At 54.2% G+C, this 18,093-nt stretch overlaps 1 protein-coding gene across 1 annotated transcript; it reads right to left on the bottom strand.

The window, feature by feature from the left end:
* Window positions 1–12,121: 12,121 nt before the first annotated feature.
* NCS54_00710600 (Protein kinase domain-containing protein) lies at window positions 12,122–16,523 on the bottom strand (the record flags this gene model as incomplete). The annotated part of the gene is made up of 3 exons (XM_053152540.1): window positions 12,122–13,201; window positions 13,261–16,303; window positions 16,462–16,523. The coding sequence occupies 3 exons, from the start codon at window positions 16,521–16,523 to the stop codon at window positions 12,122–12,124; spliced, it is 4,185 nt and encodes a 1,394-aa protein (XP_053008515.1).
* Between the last annotated feature and the right edge of the window lie 1,570 nt (window positions 16,524–18,093).

The raw sequence follows: 18,093 nt of genomic DNA, 5'->3' as shown, positions 1-18,093 counted from the left end.
GAATGACGGCAACGCCAATGCAAGAAAACATCCCGTATTTCCATGAACAGTCAAATGAGATTGATCCACGATGTAGTACTGAATTGATGGGACGAGACCAGTGTAGATTCCGAGTATGACTCCAATGAGGGCGGTGCTCAGGCAAGCAACCGAGGCGACAAAACGCTTGCGGATGGGCGACTAGTCCCTTGCAATCGGTTGTCGCTTGTGTGACTTTGGAAGACTGAACCCTTGCATGTTGCGTAAACTGACATGGGATCTTCTTCGCAGACTGATCCCGTGCTCGCCATGGACTTTTCGGTTAGCAACTTCGTGACCAGCGACCACGTCTTGACCAGTGGCATTCTGGCTAGCAGAGGTAGCAGTTGCAGCCTGCTTTTGTAATGGCTCCGGCCCCTGGATGTTTCGATTTGCCTTGATCAGGCTCATGAATACACTGGAACCGGTGATATTCCCTTCTGTCACGGCTCCTTCCTGGTTTTGTTCATCCTCCAAGAGCCTGCTGGATCGTCGACTTGGACTGTTTTCTGCCGACAACTCCAAAATCTCAACAGGGGGCGGCCGATCTCCCAACATTCTGGTTCTAATGTTCTGATATGCTCCGGAGTAGCTTTTGACAATGTCAGCTAACCGAGGACGCTTAGAAGAGTATGTATAGGACGCTGCATGTTTGTATCCAGGCCTTTTCGGACAAGGGGCATCGTCCATGTCAGCAATAGATAAGTTGGCACTTTCTTGAGCACTATGCATCGACTGTTCACTTAAAGAACTCGACCGACGATGTTCGTTCGAGAGGGAGTGCATCCGATCCTCATGAGTATTGACTGCAGCCTCAGACTGGTCAGCAACTTGCGAAGCAAGCGAAAGAGCTTCGCCAAGGAGTCTTTCAAGGTCGCTGATAGCGCGTTTGAACATGAGACTGTCTATTCGAGGTTCTGATCTTCTGGATAGACTGGACTTCCCCGATAGCCTACGAGTAGCTATGTTGCTCGGAAGGACCGGCTCAGAAGGACGTCGATGGTCGACAAATGATACTTTGGATGATCTCCTTCGGGTGGGGATATCTGTGAACTTTGGGCTATATTTAGAAGACGAGCTATTCAAATTCTTGAGCCACTGGGTAGTCCGTTTGAAGTCCAGTATGGATCCCAGTGATCTGCGCCGGCTTGACGAATTTGTAGAGCTGGCTCGGGACTTGTCATTCGGAGCCTGGCAAGGAGGTTTTGTTCCGATCTCAAACTGAACCTCACTGCGCGCACCCTTGGACGAACTCATTGACGTGCGGGGTTTGCGTGCTTGACTGCATTCGCTCGGATCTCGACAGGAAGTGTCATTTCGGTATTCAGATCGGCTTTCTGTATGCTCCAGGCTTGGATCAAAAGCGCAAACCTTGCTTGTCCCACGGTATTGCAGGTCTGGGTCGTCTCCAAAATGTTTGCCGTAATCTAGTGGCCAGTAGTTGAAGTCAGGGCGCCCTTTGACACAAAGTTGTTGTCCTCCAATATGAGGGATCGTCCTCTCTTTACTTTCGTTGGGATCGCCGCTTCGAAGACTTTGGGACTTCTAGTCGCCTCCTAGATAGATATCCGAAGACTCGAATGAACCGTTGTCTGGGAAGGGCCAAATTGGTATTTCATCTTGGCTTGCTTCTTCAACACCATAGGAGTCTGCTGCATCATCATATTCCCAAGAATGTATCGAGGCATCAGGACTTTGAGGTTGAGTTAAAGATTCTAAGCGAATCAAATCCGTAGCTGGAATTGAAAGCAAAGATTGCCCATCATGCGGTAGCATGAATGGAGATGGAGTGCCGGGCGGGGAGGCGAATCCTTCGGCCGAGAAGGAGTTTTGATTCTCGTGCTCCGCCGCCAGATTGCTGGGTTTGAAAGTCATCTCTTCGGATTCAGAGACTGGACTCAGCACCGGAGGGGCTGGGCAGTCTTTTTCGACAATCATGGGAACACTTGCGGAGGTTTTGAGAAGGTGGTGCCGGAAGCCTGAGCCTTGAATTTGCCTCGGCTCATCGAAGTGCTTTGGATTGTCGACATAGTGCCTCGGTAGGTCCATATCGTCCCTCGGTAGCTCCAGTGATGAGCGCCCACTCGGGGCAGGAGTACGATCAAAGTCACCAGTCTCCATCTCAAGTTGCCCCTTGGGCAGCTGAGCTTCGGTGTGACTAAAGAACGTGGAAAACATGGCAGATTTCGGCGTGCCTGGTGTTGGCGAAACAGACGGTGGTGAGATGTGTATCACGGTAACAGGACTGTCTGTCTGGCGGAGATGCGATGGTATTGCTAGCTCTGGGGACATCGGCCGAGTAATGCTTTCGCAAAGAGGGTGCTTGAAGACAGTATTAACGATTATTGGGGGGCGTCAGTTGGCGAAGTCAGTTGCTGGGATATTCGACCATTGGACATGAGGGGTTCCAGAGAGAGTTTCATGTGCCACCAAGATCATGATATCGGATTATGGATATTGCATCGAGCGGTAGAGAAGGTGGATTAGGACGCGGATGGTGAAGAGGGGGGGGGGAGAGGGAAAGGGAAGGGGTTGGTTGATGAACAATGATGGAGAGGTTTGGATGCATCGTTTGGAGCAATTATGGAGTTGATTACCCTGTTACTTGAGAAATGGCAGGCGCAATTGACTCGAGCACATTTTCTTCGTAGCTGCCTGCCTACCTGAGTACGTACTTACTGTCTCTTTGTTCTCACAAACGAATACCTATGTTGTTGCTGCGGGAAAGTGCTTCTAACTCTCTAGCAGGCAAGAACTAGGCATCAAGTGAACAAAACACCAAGGATGACCATCACGACATTTACACTTTCACTAGTGCTTCCTACGGACTACTGTACACCACTGCAGCTGTGATCATGAGTCGAGACGAATTGATCAGCATTTCTCGCATGACTTAAGTGATATCATCCCATGACCTTGGATTGGAACCTAAGCGCAAGAAGCGCCCTTGTCCATGAAAGCGTCTGTCTCTCCCACTTCACGGAAAAAACGCCTTGAGCTCCCCACTTAACGTCATACCCCGGCTCTTCTCTTCAAAGAAACCCGCCCGAACGGCGCCGCCCTGATTTGGGATTCTCGGAGTCGCCACCCGTCAGCAACAGGCCCCGCCGTTCTGACATTGGCTCGGTGCAGATGCCGAGACACGGCTTCGCTCACCTTGGAACCCTCCTTCACCTTGTTCTCACATCATCCTTCTTCTTTTTCTTCCTCTTGGCTCAACGTCCGCCCTGCAGGCCGATCTTCAACACCGAGGCTAGGCCTGCATGCATGCAGGCGAAAAAGGTTCCCCGTGCTTAGGCAAGCAGTGACCGACCCTATTCTGTCGATATCTCCGAGTAGGGGGGCATTGAAAATATCCAATGGCATTAGGCAAACACGTCGCTGCCGTGGAGGGTTTGCTTCGAGATCACCACATCATGTATCTCGGATCCGCCACTCTGCTGTGAGATGTTGTTGTTGCTGCTCCTGATCATCACCGTTACCCGAGACATGGGTGATGAGCCGCATCGCATCCGTCTCTGGCATGGCATGGCATGGCATCGCCTTACGGTGTAATGTAGGTACTGTACCACTGACAAGGGGGCTAAAAACAAGGTCCCGAGGCTTGTCTTCGCCATCCATCTCCAAGCACACCCCTCCATGTTTCCCAAGGCTGTAACACCCAATCCCCAAAATTCCAAACATCCTTGCCCGCCCCGAAACCCGTCCGATCGTCTCACACCCCAGCCATCCATTCCATCCATCCATCCCATCCTCCCTGTGCACCGCGCCAGTGCGCCTAATCTGCCCCCCGCGCAACGCGCCTAAACCAGCACCGCCCGCAAATCATACCAACCTCCAGCCCCCCCTGCGTCTGCGTCAAGGTTGTCTCTCGCTAGCTCGTGTAGTGTCATCCCAGGCTCCGCCAGACTGGTTCCGTTCGGCGAACACATCCATCCCGCGTCGCCCGATCAGGTAACTCACTTTGGGGCGCAGCCTATTAATAGTAGCCGTCCATTTCAGGGCTCAAGCCAAGTTTGAACCCATCCATCCCATCCATGAATGAGCGTGCGCGCTGTCGCACCAGAAACGATGGGCCTCGACGCCTCTGCCGAAGCCTCTTCTGCTGCAAGGCTGTGACTATTGATGTGGGTGATTTTGTTTTTAGGCTTGTCTGCCTTGTCAGTCCGACCATGAACTCAGAAATAGCAATCGGGCGCTTGAAAGAGGCCTCCTCTTGCGATGCCGTACACCAGAAGTTGGATTTCAGCTTCAGCCTGACTCTGCGGCTATTGGGGTCCATTCCTGCGTAACTCGAATAGATCCGCCACGATCTCTCTTGCCGGACAACAAGCCCACTTGCGTTAAACTCGGCCACGAGACCGAGGCCTGTGAAACTCGGTGGCAGGCTGGTGGAGAAGACTTGATGTGACTGTGCTTGACCCACTTTGACCGACAATCCCGAGTCACGAGCATGAGTTTCACCTCTGTCTGGACTCGGCCGATTGTTATGCCCTGCTCAATCAATCCCAGCTTAATTTAATGAATTCACGCCAAGAAGCAAGTAAATAGATGAGAGGTTGACAGGATAAATTTCATGTTTCTATAGGATCCATTTTGGGAACACCAGCGCCCCAACCCCTGCTGTCGTTTGTGAATGACCTTGCCCGTGACAAGGGGACTGCAGCCTGCGCAGTCCATCTGAATTGATAGTACAACATCGTGATAATGTATGAGACTCTGGAGAATCAAACCGGAAAATGCCGGCGAAAGAGACAAAGCCCAAGAAAGAGTACAAATGGGGGTAACAAGGAGACTTCCCTGCCAAAGAAAGAAACAACATCTAGCCAGCCAAACATCGTCTCCGTCTTTTGCAAACAAGAGCCCTGGCCAGACCCTGCCAGTTCGAAATGCAAAACGCCCAAGATATAATCCAATAACCCTAGAAGAACGGATCACCCAGTCTCAAAAAGGGTGTCCAAGAAGTGAAAAGAAGAAAGGACCAGCAGAAGTGGTCGAGCAGCCAGAAGCCAATTCCAGTGGCATCGCTAAGTCCAGCGCTCAAGAAGAAAAATCCAACCATCCAAAAGGGCCGCGAGGCCTTCAGCATATGCTGATCAAGAATATAACCAATGTCCATGTTTTGCGTCGTCATTCCATGACTTGTTTCCAGCCAAGCGAGAAAAAAGAGCCCCAAAATCAACCCATCGCTGTGCAGAAGAAAATAAAAGGAAAGCCCTGGAAAGTATGAGAAGAGAGATTTGAGACCGTCGACAAAGGCCCAATGCAACCAGCCGAAAAAGAGGAGAATCGTGTCATGCGAGGAGAAGGTCGTAATGTAAGAGGAGGATACAGCGCCACAAAAAGTCGAGGCTGAATCCGTTTGCTTCATGGTCGAGGAGAGGTGTTTGGTCGTGATTGTAATCGTATCAATGTCGTAGTCTCGTTGCCATGTCTTCGGTAACGTCGTTGCAAGCCTTATGGCGAGAGAGGACGGCAAGAGGAGTCGCCGGTGGAGAAGGGAATTAAGTATGAGGTCGAGAAGCGTGCGGAGCGCTCATATGCCGATGAATCGAAGCCCAAAAGTCAACGACTTACCGGCGGGTTCCAGCAAGTAAGGAGGAGAGTTGCGACGGGTTGAACGAGCAGATGTAGCAAACCCAATCGTCAAACTCAAACCGAATGAGCCGCGGAGAGTGCCATGCTTGGCATCCAGTTACCAAAGACAAGACTGTTCATTGAGAATAGCCACTGTAGTAGCCAGAGTCTGAGTAGGCATGGCTGCACGGTGATGCATACTGGGCAGCGTGTCCCGCGTGTGCGCTGCAAGCGTAGCCAACAAATATTGTTCGCTGCTCAATGGGATGACCAGGACGGCCGTATGATGCACAACGGTCAATGGCGTGCTGGTAGTAGAGGCATCGGCAGGCCGAGTAGAGCTCAACTAGTTGATAACACATGATGATGATCTTCGGCCTGGATGTTGGCCTGGCGTCGGGTCAAGTGGAGAAGAACGGAGATTGGAGGTGAAGGAGACGTTCAAGTGGTTGTTTCGAGATGTTTGCTCCGGAGTGTGTTGGTTCAAGTCGTCAAAGCCAGGCAGATGAAGTAAGGCGGTTGGTTTGTGGTGATGCGTGAAGTGAGGTAGGTAGGTTGGAGGAGAGGATGGAAGAGAAGGATGGAGACCTCAGGACAAGACAGTGAAGAAGCAAAGGAGAATGGCTTGCTTTATGAATGCTGTGAATAAAAGGATAGATGATGAGTGAGGATAGAAGCTATTAGCGTCTCGAGGCATCGCAACCTTATAGGCCTTGCTTGTAGCCTGGAGGACAGTAGGACCATGATACCGACACGCCCCTACGTAGGGCGGAGGGCATGAAAGAAACCCCCCGGACTGGCATCAAGGCACCAGTGACGCCAGAGACGCCAGTGAGAATGCACGAGAGAGAGATAGCCGCAACTGGTGTCTGACTGTCATGACAGGTGACATAGGCTCCTCGTAGGCGTGGGGAAGACCAAGACCCACAGAGCCGAAGGTCCTTCGCAAAAGATGCCTTGGGCTTGGGCTTGGCCATTGGAAAGAATGACAGGGGGTGGGGGGTCCATTCATTCGGATGGGGAGGCTTTGGAGGCTTTGACCCTTTGACCATTTGGGCTATGTGTGTCGAGCGCCCTGTGCCATGATCTGTCCTGGGATCCGAGAGAGTCCTGCTTGTCCGTCCCGGAACGCTTCTGAGGTAGGTATGAGCGAGCACGGGCTGGCTTGTAAGGCGCAGCACGGTGTGGATGAGGTGTAGCCTGGGTACCCGTACCGGGGTGCAGGGGTACAGGGAACAAGCTGCCAAGAACAAGTGAGAAGTGGTTCCAGATATCCTCGGCGTGAGGAGTCACCATTGGCCTGTGGCAGAGTTGAGCTGCAGAAAGAGCTGACGGAGCGGCCAGGGGCCCTGATGACGGACTTGCAACCACGCCGGCCGGACTGTGTTGCTGCTGCTGCGCTACTGTAGCTATGTACGGCACTGCACAGTACCAATCTCTCCACGGTCGGCCGAGGCGCCAAGTTTCTAGACGGTCTCGGACGAGGCTTGTGATGGCGACCGTGTCATTGTTGCGATTGACGAGCCGCCGTCAAGATTGAATTGGCGCGGCACGATGAATTGCTTGGAGAGGGCAGTTGCGGTGCGCGGAAGCTACGGATTATGCCCTGCGCGCGCATACGTAATGAGCCGCGCCTGTACTGAGGAAGCTCAAGGCTCAAAGCAACCTGCCTTACGCGCAAGGCGATGACGAAGGAGAAAAAGAAGTTGTAACAAGAACAAAGGTCGCTTCGCTTCCATCTGTCGCATAGCATCCCGCGTAGGTGCAGAAAAGAGGGTGCAATTGCGTCAGAACTTTGGGACTTTGGAGCCCGAGTTAGTCATTCACTAGAAGGCAATGGTTCGCCCGGTGGCTTTGGCCTGCAACTTCCTTCACGAGATCACACGTGCCCCAGGCAGGCCAGGCAGAGATATCCGCAGCTTCCACTGATAACTCTGGTTTCACCTCTCCATCACACCCACAAGCGGGCAGCAAGGCTTTGCTTTGATGAGTCTTGTTTGTTGTGCGACAAGGAGTTGACAGGACGGGACCATTTTACCTTGGCTCCATGCTTGCTTGCGACAACTGAAAAGACCCCCCAGCCACGCAAACTGGCCATTGATGCCTATGGATGGATGCCTTTCTGCAGAGCCAGAAGAGGCGACGCAACCTCGTCCCTTCCGCAGCATTCCTCCGTCGTCTCCGGCGACCGACCACGTCCGTGATACACGCTCCTTCTTCTGCCGCTTCCGAACAAAGAAAACGTCCCCGGCGGCTGACCGACGATGTGCCAGAGACTTTCACCAGCGCGCCAATCAGAGACTGCGAACGCTGGGTTAGCGACTCTTCAGCACTGATCCCTGTTAGTCGGCACTTGTTGGTGGTGGTAGTGGGTGTCGGGGGCATGCTGCGCCCATCGCCCTGACCCTAGCGGTTCTCTTCTCTCCATCAGTCGGGTCCGTCTGGCTCCTCGATCCCGACCTGGTGTCTCGTTTCCTGTTTCGTTTCTGGTGCAGTGGTGTTGCAGAAAGAGACGCCACGAGCCCAACTCCACGGTCCGCGGGCAGGGGATCTTGGCTGCCGACTGGCCGCCCAGTCTTCATGGGTCTGGATCCGGGAGCCATGTCAACGGTGCAGGAGGGATTCAGGGATTCCGGATTGACGACTTGCTGTTGCTTCCAGGCATCCTAACGTCATGCATCTGCAACTTCTATTAATTCACCTCCTCTGTATCGTGATTGGCTCATCATCTCTCCCGTATCGATCCATACCGGCAGGGCTGCATTAAGGGGTACAGAATTGCAGGCAGTCTATTGTGTTAGTGAATCGAGCTGACTTTGCCTTGCAGGTCTTCTCGGCGCTATTATCACATCGATATTTCGGGTGCCGTCCATTCGCAACCCGGATGCCCCTTTCGAGGACGGGGATGCAGCATCGTTGCATATCCCGCGCTTCGCATACAAACAAGTCACTTCTCTTACTCTGGCAATACCTGGAAGTGTCTGGAATAGGGTGCCACACTCTTATCCCCAATTCTCTTGCTGGCAGCCACAACAAAGGGATCCCTGTCTCCCATAGGGCTGTGTCCGCAGTCAACCCCCGACCTTGGCAATGCTTGCCCACTTGCTTGCTTCTTGTCGTTGGCTCTTACTGGTTCCGGTCGAAGCTACGGTGCCTGGAAAAAGCGTTCATACAGTACGTATAATGACCACTTACATACCCTTCACGACAATTCACACGACGTATGTATTGAAAGCTGATATGCATGTCTCGATATGACGACAGACAGTTGACTGTTTTTCAAGCGCAAGGGCTGTTGACAAGTCGACGGATGGTGTACTCGACAACCCTCGCTTGAAATCCTTATCGATCCTTTTCGGGGGTTATCATGGTTGCGTCTGATGATCCAGATCGCCCGTGGCTCCCCTCCTTCACCAGAACGCCGGAAACTGGGTGGCCCATCAATCAGGCCTGGCAGCAGCGTTTCGGTGCAACTGACATGCATCGCACCACCTCTTGGGATAAAGACTATCGGGCATGTACTGTACTGTGCCGCGCAGTACGTAGATGCTGGCCAGTCAGCACCGTCAGTCATGCCCACACCAGCCACTGGTTGCTTGTCAAATGTGGAGGCAGCCCGCCTAGCCTTGCATTGGCGACTTAGGAGACACCAGTATTTCTTGTACCTTTCGCACAGTCTTCTGTACATCTACCTTAAAGGGAATGCTGACATGTTCCGGCAGTTTTCCCAACCCCTGCCTCATATCTGGTTGACGACGACGCTCCGATTGGGCCAGAGGTTCAGGGTTGCCTGGCGCTTCGACTATCTTGGGACGACATCTGCACACTCGCCCGCCTCACGTGGGCTCTGAGTAACCAAATTGCTGACAAGGCCTCCCGTGGGTTGGGAACTGTGTAAGAGGATGCATCGGGATACAGGACCGAGGAAACGACTCTGACAAGCGTCAATGTTGCTCTGCACAGAATTTGTCAAGTATCAGCGGGAACAACTCCCCAGAACAAGAGTCGACGTCGCTTACACAAGCCTCGGCCCCTGGCGGATCTTTTGCTGCAAGTTGTCAAAGCCCGGTTATTAACTTCAACACCATGTAATTCTACCACTGTACCCACACCAACTGCGGTCCGTTGCCGTTCACATGTCTCACCCAGCAGACACCCTTGAAAAGGAGAGAAGCCAATCGATCCTAATTCAGGAGGGCCTTGTCTCAGATGCCCAATTTCAGTCTGCCGTTTCTCCTGGGCGAGAGATGGTGGTAAGGATCCGCCTTTCTGACAGGGCCTGCAGGTCTGACTTTCGGCCGACCCCAGGGTCAAGCATGAACGGTTTCTAAAGAAAGGTACAGGTTGTGCAGGCTGGTAGTGTGAGCACAAAGAGTCATGTCTAATCAGGCATCAGAAACCGCCGGGAAACGAAAGATGTGCATGCAGGCAAAGAAGGAGACTAACCCAGTCAGCAACTGGTCGGCCGAGCGCTCCATCTGAACAACCACCTTTGAGAGGCCGAGACAGACAGGACGTGAGCACAGACAAGAAAGATGGAGGGGCAGTTGGTGTTTGGTTTGTCGCATTCACTGATGACTCTGCCTATCTCTGCCTAAGGGAATTGGATGCAGGGAGAGTTAGGAACGTGAGAGACGGTAACCCCGTGATGTTTTGCGCAGCAACCCCGTGGTCACCCAAGTTAACAAACACCATCAGCATCGTCACCACCGTCATGGGGATGCCCACCACCACGACCGAGTATGTACAAACTCGCGCCCTTGACTGACTGACAGACAGACAGTCTACAGTATGACCATCGTCATGGAGGGTTGAATCTATGTTCAATGACCTCACACGCTTGTTCCACAGGCCGATGACAAGCCTACAGCCTCGCCCAAGAAGACAAGGCCTATCTGCGGGGGAGTGGGGCCGATGCCCTGTTGATCGGATTAGGCCAATCACCGGCCGCCCGCGCCACGGTCCTCCGCCGGCTGCGCCTCCCGCCGTGGCTTGCCCCGTTATTCGTCTCCGCCGGCGACTCCGAGAATCTCGACGACTTACATTGTTCCCCCCCGGCTGCATCATCTCAAGACAACTTCCCTATTCCCATTCTTTTCCTCATCCGTGTTGTTGCAGTAGCTCTCGGTCAATGAGGATTAGGCGCTCGCTGCAACTCTGTGGCCCCAGCCGTTAGGCGTACCGGTGATCCACGACTCCGTCAGCAGGCAGATCTGCCTTGGGGAGTCATTGTCTCTCGGGAAGCGAGATGCTTCATCATACGTGCGTGCGTACGTACACAAGCCGTCAGACTCAATACTCGGCCGGACCCGGTTTTAACCTTGCGACCGGGCAAGCCTCTTGTTCGCTTGTTTGCCAATGACAGGCCTTGGTCTGCCATCTCCCTTACCAACAGGCTTGGTGGTTGAAACTCAGGGACAAGGGCGGCAGGCGTCTGGGCTCCTTTGACGCCGCGGCTGTTGCTCATTGTCGTTGAGGCTCCACACGCAACCTCTCCCTCCCTTTCCGCCCTTCCTCAACGCCCTTGAAAGATACATCCGCTTGCAGTTAGCAACCGCGCGCCCCCCTTAGTCTCCCCCAAGCCAGACTTGCCGCCGCCAGGCAGACCTCGCGTCTCTTCCTTCACCTTTTTGCCGCTCCCGCAGCCCCATTCGCGATTCCCTTCCCTTCCCTTCCGCGGTGGTCCGTGAACCGTTCGGGCGTGACAAGACGGGCGAGGCTGATATGCAGGTTCGGCGGCGATTCCTCGAAACTGTTCCATTCTTCGAAGCACCTTTGCTCCCAGCACTTTTGACCATCGAATAAGCGTCTCACCTCCCACACTGCTCTCCCCCTGATTCCCAACGCTTCGTCACTCAACGGCCGTCGTCATGACGTGTGGAGGCCTCAGTCACAACGGTGATGGGTAAGTATGGATGCCTCTGGTCTCGAATATTCCATTACGTGTAAAGCTGTCTTGATGCCTACACGGCACGCTGGTCCTGACCATTCATTGATTGTCTGGGTGACATCACTCCTTCCTTCTTGTCGACCCCTAACTAGTTTCTATAGCCCTGTCCCCCACGTCAACATCTATCGAATTGAAACCACCCTCAAAATCTTGTAATATACACCCTTTTCACAGAGTTGTAGCCCCAGTTCCAAGGCCTTGACTCACTTGGCCTTGCCGCATTGTACCACGGTATTGCCTCCTGAGTATCAGCCGCAAGGCACCCACAGGGTGAGATGTCGTCAGTCATCATGTACGCTAGGCGATATGTTGTCGAAATGAATAGTCGAGAGAGAAAATAAGAAATGCCCCCCATGTCGCTGATCGCCCCCTTCCTCCTCCTGGCCCTTCGCAGCCCCCATGTCATTGTCGTGAAATCCACGCAGTTGTCGCCAGGTTATGGCAAAGTCGTTGTGCCGATTTAGGCTGTGTTCCAGTGGAATGTATCGATTACCCAAGTACGCACAAGGATCAAATCAAAATGCTCGACAGTACCAGAACTCCAATCATCATGAATAGACATCCCCGGCAACGGGGCTAAGCTCGTCGACTCATAGCTGCCGTTGCGCCAGCTGCGGCCAGGTCCTGCTTGGCACTAACGCTCCTGCCCGCGGCTCGAGGCAAGCCGCTTGAGGTTTGGGCAAACCCAGCCGTACCGGCACTGGTCCTCTTTGTAGGCACGGCGCTGATAGGTCCCGTAGTCCCCGATGCTCTTCGTGGGCCGCCGGAGACAGGCTTGTGAGGGCTGACTCCAGTTCGTAGGGACCCAGCAGGCTTGACACCCGCACCAGGGGGCTCCGGAAGAGGCCGTGGAACGGAGATGGTGTTGTGTCGCTTCATTGGCGACGTTTCGCGAGTCGGCATTCGAGGCACGGGCATCTTACGCCCAGTGATGAACTCATGCCGGATAGCGTCCTCGGGCCTCAGTCGTCGTTCAGGGTCCCATCGGAGACAGCGCGCCAGGAAGTCCAAAAAGACTTCGTCGTCACACTTGAGCACCTGTTGTAATGTCTTGGAAGAAGGCCGGCGCCTGCGGCCCTTGGATGAGACGGTCAGACGAGGCTTGCCCATCGAGTCAAAGAAGAGCTTCTTCCGGGTGCTCTTCTCAATTAGATGCTTTTCCGGAGGTCCAAACACCTCCATGATGCATGCCAGCTGCTCTTGCTCATTCTCTCCGGGGAAGATGGGCACTCCAGTGTAAAGCTCTGCCAGAATGCAGCCAACGCTCCACATGTCGATAGGCATACCGTAAGTCATACCGAGGATGACTTCAGGTGAACGATAGAATCTCGACTGGATGTAGGTGTACACCTTCTCGTTTTCGAAACAACTGGAACCAAAATCGATAACCTTGATCTCGGAATGAAGGGGATGTCGTAAAAGAATGTTTTCAGGCTTCAAATCGCAATGGATGACCTTGTGCTGCTTGAGGAGGTTGAGAGAGCTGAGAATTTGCTTGGTGAAGCGTCGGATGATCCTGATCGAGAAACCACGGAAAGCGTGCGCCTTGATAAGCTCATAGAGGTTCATGTCGAGCAGCTCAGTCGAGATACAAAGATGTCCACGGAAATAGAAACTTTGGGTGAAGTTGACCATACTGTGCTTGTTCTTGGGATCCTGCCATGAGTTAGCATTGAACTGAAATTTGAGATGGCGATAGAAGGGAGTAAACTTACCCATTCGCGGAGCTTCTGAAGAATGTTGACTTCGACAAGAGCTTGCTGGTGGAACCTCTTCTTGTTCCTAATAATCTTGATGGCAACGAGGCCGCCCGTCTTGTGGTCGATGCATCGAACAACTTGCCCGAAACTTCCCTTTCCAAGAACATCAATAATTTCATACCGGTATGCAAGGTGGTCTCCGGGAACAATTGTGTAGTCGCCGCGCTCATCGTCGTAGCCAAAGTTAGGCGCATCCGACTGAAGATCTCCGACAACTTTGTGGGCATTTTGCGTTCCACAGAAATAGACATCGTTGTAGTCGACAATCTCTCCTCGTTCGTAAATATTGAGCATGGCGATGCGGATTGCCTCGTGTGAGCCAACGCGCTCCTTTGGCGTTGCACGCTTCCTGAGTGCGTCCAGCGTTCGTGCAGCAACCTCTGTCTCCTTGCGCCGAGAGCCGAGCTTGGCCATCTCCTCTTCGGCTGACAAGTCATCCTTGTCGAGTTCGGCAGTCCATGAATCCACGCCCTTTACTGTTGCCGACGAAGTTCGAGGTCGGAGAATTTTCTGCATGACCGAGGTGTTTCGTCCCACAGGCATGGTCGAGGGATCAACGACAGGCTTCTTCGTACCCCAAGACTCGCTCTTGGTCTTGTCGTGGGACATGAAGGCATTGAGGCTTCCACCCGAGCTCTTACGCCTCCTCGACTCCAGATAGCCGCTGGAAGATTGCTTGATAGTGGGGCTTGGGCTGGCCTGCTTCATGCTGGATAGGTTGTTGAGGGTAGCCGAAATAGGAATTCTAGGGGGAGGCATAGCATCTTCTGGATGCTTGCCATTGGCCTTTTCGATAACGTCGGCAGGCGCATTGATGTTGCTCTTCGAGTTGTTTCGCTTCCAGGAAATACTGAGTTTTCGTCGAATGGAGCTCATCGATGATGGGGTTTGAGGTTCCTCTGAGACAGGTTCCGGTGGAGGAGACTTGGGGACGAACTGCTCCGTCTTGGGCGCCCGCGGGCCCGCGGGCTTGGGGGGGACTCGATCTTGGAAAAGATGGTCGTCAAGTGTAGTGAAATCGGCGCCTGTCTTGGATCTCTTCAAGAAGTTGTGCTCGGGACCTCCCTTGGGCAGAGAGGAGGACAGGAATGGTGACATGCTTTGCTTGTGATCAATCTCCTTAAAGGCAAGGGACGAGTCGGTGGAGCTGGCGTCAGGAGGTGTAGGTGTGAGATGTGTTTGATGGACTGAGCTGCTGCTCCTCAATGAAGGGAGTTCGGGGGTGTCGCCATGACGGCTCTTGGAGAAGAAAGAACTCTTGGACGCTGTCATTGGGGTCGTTGGTGTTTTTGGTAATTGCCGTGATGCCGGAGGGCTCAAGCTTCTCTCGACGCTGCTGTGATCCTGCAACGCTGCTATCTTGTTAGCAGTTGGAGTGCTCAACGGCCCCAAGCTAATAGGTGGTAGTCGCAAAGGCTGCAAATGTCTCTTGTTCGGCGGAGTAGCTTTGTTGTCTCCTTCGGCCGCGACGTGTGGTACATATGCACTTTTACGGGCGCTCGGCCTTCTTTGAACCTTAGTCGGTTCAGGGAACACAGGCATGGAAATGGTCCCAGTTGAGTTAGCGTTCATGCTCATTGCGTCCAAGTTGCTCAAAGCCGTCTTTTTCTTTTCCATGAAATAAGTGTCGGCTGGTGAGTCTTTTGGAGACTCGTACGCTTTGGGAATAGCGGGAACAGGAGGGACATCTTCGTCGTCGTCCGCGGGCATGGGGTTGTGAACAGTTGTATGTTTCGGAGCGGGTAGTCGTGATGTGGATGAGGATCCCGACATGCGATGCATGGATCCAGTCGATGTCCTCGCCGTGTTGAAGCTAAAGGCAGATGCGGCTGAGAGACCAGAGCTATAAGATTTGCGGTTGAGATCCGGCGTGGTCCTTGATGAGGATGGGGTTGCAGAAGCCTTCCTTGGAATCATCGAGGGCGATTTAGACTCGGCCCGGTTCTCAACTTGGTTGTTCATCGACACTGGGGGTGGCGGCGGCGGGTTGGAGACCTGATTTAGGCTCTGGGACTGCGGCATGATTGAAAGGCGCTTCATCCTCCGAGTATCAGTAGGACTGATAGTCCTTGCACCGAGACCAGTGGCGTGCGAGGAATGGTGGGCACCGGGCATCATCGAGACTCGCTTGCTGCTTGAGGATGGAGTACTAAGACGACCTCCGACGCGCGGCGACCGCGGGGTGAGCGTGGAGTGTCGGTTCTGCTCTGGGGTGAGAGTGTTACCGAAGCTGAGGTTTCCATGGCTTGGTCGCGGTGGAGGTTGCACCGACTTGGACTTGGCAGCCCTCGAGCCCGGGAAGCCTCTCGCGCTATCAAGCCATGATGAGTTACCATCCAAGGAGGCTCTAGCCGAGCCAGTGGATGCCCCGTCAGATAGGAGGCTGGGCCGCCTCTTCTGGGCAGTTCGAGGGCCGAAATCCGAATCGCCAATGATGCCAGGTCCTATCGACTTTCGAGGGGGCTTGGAAGCAACAGAGCTGGATACGGGAGGGTATTGACTCTGTCGGCGAGCACGGGCTGTTGGACCGTTGGCATGATCGGCCCCTGAAGCAGAGATGTTATTGGATGCATGAGCAGGCTGTCTGTTCGAGTTGCTAGGTCTGCGCAGGAGCGAGCCTGATCGAGCGGGACGTGTACCGGACTGATTCGAGGGGCGAGCGGGAGACGGGGCTGCTTGGGGCTTGGAAGACATATTGCTGTCATCTAAGCCACGGGCCTCGAGAATGCTCCCCTCGCCGGTGGGAGAAGGAAATTGGGTGAGTTTGAACTCGGTCGAAGCGGACTCGATACTGCTCTGGAGGTCGTCAAAGCTCACAGAGGGCAGGAAATCGAACGACGCGTTGGGATCGTTTAATTGACTAGTTTCCCCATCCCGACCGAAAGAAAAGAGAGAATGGTTGTTGGAGGCGGTTGCGCTGAGCATTGGAGCGTCGAAGGCGAGGCCAGGATTCGCGGTAGGAAGAGGTGGTCGATTCCGATGGCTAGGAGTTTTGCCCCTGTCACAAAGGGATCCAGGTCAGCTTTGCCATGTGCAAGGAGGCGGCGAGGGTCGGCGGCGACGATGATGTGTGCACAGGGCAACGACGACAGAGAAGGGCCGCCCAAGCAAGAGAGGATGGAGGAGAAGAGACAACAAGAAGAACAAGAGGCTCACAATCGAGTTGGAGAAAAGTTGGCTGGTCGAGGCCCAGCAGGTGCCTTGTGCTCGCGGCTCATAGGGTCCGGTCGAGGGGCGTGGCTGGCAATGCGACGACGGAGGTGGATTTCACGGGGTCGGTCGCTAGCACAGACTCAGTCCGGTCAGGGAGCTGAGCGCATTCGAACGGCTACCTCATTCCGGGGCCGACAGAGACAACGACGGAAAGAGGAGAGCAATCAGCGGTAGGCAGACGGCAGGCGACAGATGTTTGATTGTGGACAGTGTGTCCCGGGAAGGGGATGGTAAGATGGATGGGATGGGGATGAGAAGAGCGTCGGTCGAGGATGGAGTCGTTGTTTTTCGGAAAAGAGGGATGGATGGCCTCTGCACTGCACTGGGTCTTGCCTTCCAATGGTGGATGGACCTGATGGATGCAGCCAGTGACTTGCGGCGGGCTCCAGGCTTGGGCACACGCTGCCAGAGGCGGGCACAGGCGGGCACAGGCAGCTCCGGAAGGGGGCATGGGGGCCATGGGGTGTCCACGGGGGGGCGACGCCATGGCAGGGAAGCATGGGAAGGAAGGCGCCTGAGAGGCTGCGATGGCGGAAGGCAACTCTGGAAAGGTACCCTGTGGGGCATGGAACGCCGATACCGCCAGTTGATTGGCGTCTGGACCAGGAGATTGGTCCCTGAATTGCGGATAGACGTGAAGGTCCATACCGCCAAGTTCCTCTTTTACCGCTATTCCATTCATTGCTAACTAAAGCAGGGCGCTCTGGCACTGGCACTGGCACTCGTTGAAGAGGGTCAGGTTCCTTGCCTTGGTATGGTCGGTACCTGCCGGTCGCTGCATCAGCTGCCCGCAGCCCGAGGTACCTGTACCTTCCCCAAACAATGCAACGTCCCCTTACTTTATTAGTCTCCCTCGAATCCACGATGCAGATATGAAAGGAACGTCAATCATGATCCAACTCGCACTTGGGGGAGATGAGACATGCCTAGATCACGATTCAGATGGATGCCATGCCCGAGCCCGTTCCGGACAAAGGCCACAATTGCCTTTACTTACCGTCTTCTGCTCCCTCCTGCTCCTGGCTCCCCAGCCATGCCATGCCCGCTGCCCAGCCGTGCGTGCCCAGCCCAGCCAGCCGCTCAATGTCTCAACGCGCCCAGTCCAGTCCAACAGCAAGCGGGCTCCAGTTGAGCCACGCCGATAGCGACAGGCGACAGCGGTGATATTGGGTAGGGGTCCTCCTGCGCGCAGTGGAGACGGCGGCGAGAGGAGCGAGCGATGCTACTGTCAACACCGCTGTCTGTTGACGCATCAACGCCAAATGGGAGAATGGCATTGGAGCTAAAAGGTAGCTTGCGTCCCGAAACGAATCGCCGCCCGTTTCGATATGTCCCGTTTCGAAACCAGGGTCGGAGCTCTCCTTTTGGTGGACAGCCTCTTCGAGTATGCCGCTTAGACCAGGATATCCAGCGGCGAATACGGGGGTGTTGGTCGCGCGTCTCACATTTCAAGGACCCTGAGCCATGCCATGCCATGCCATGGCAGGCAGTTCGGGCATCATCAACCGGCAAGGTCAAACGGATGCTCTTTGTTTTCGACCAAGGTACTTCCATCAGTCCCGGTCCAATAGAGCC

Source organism: Fusarium falciforme, chromosome 5, assembly GCF_026873545.1.
Source record: "Fusarium falciforme chromosome 5, complete sequence".
Classification (NCBI taxonomy): Eukaryota; Fungi; Ascomycota; class Sordariomycetes; order Hypocreales; family Nectriaceae; genus Fusarium; species Fusarium falciforme.
Note: the sequence above shows the minus strand (reverse complement) of the source record. Positions and strands in the feature narration are given on the sequence as shown.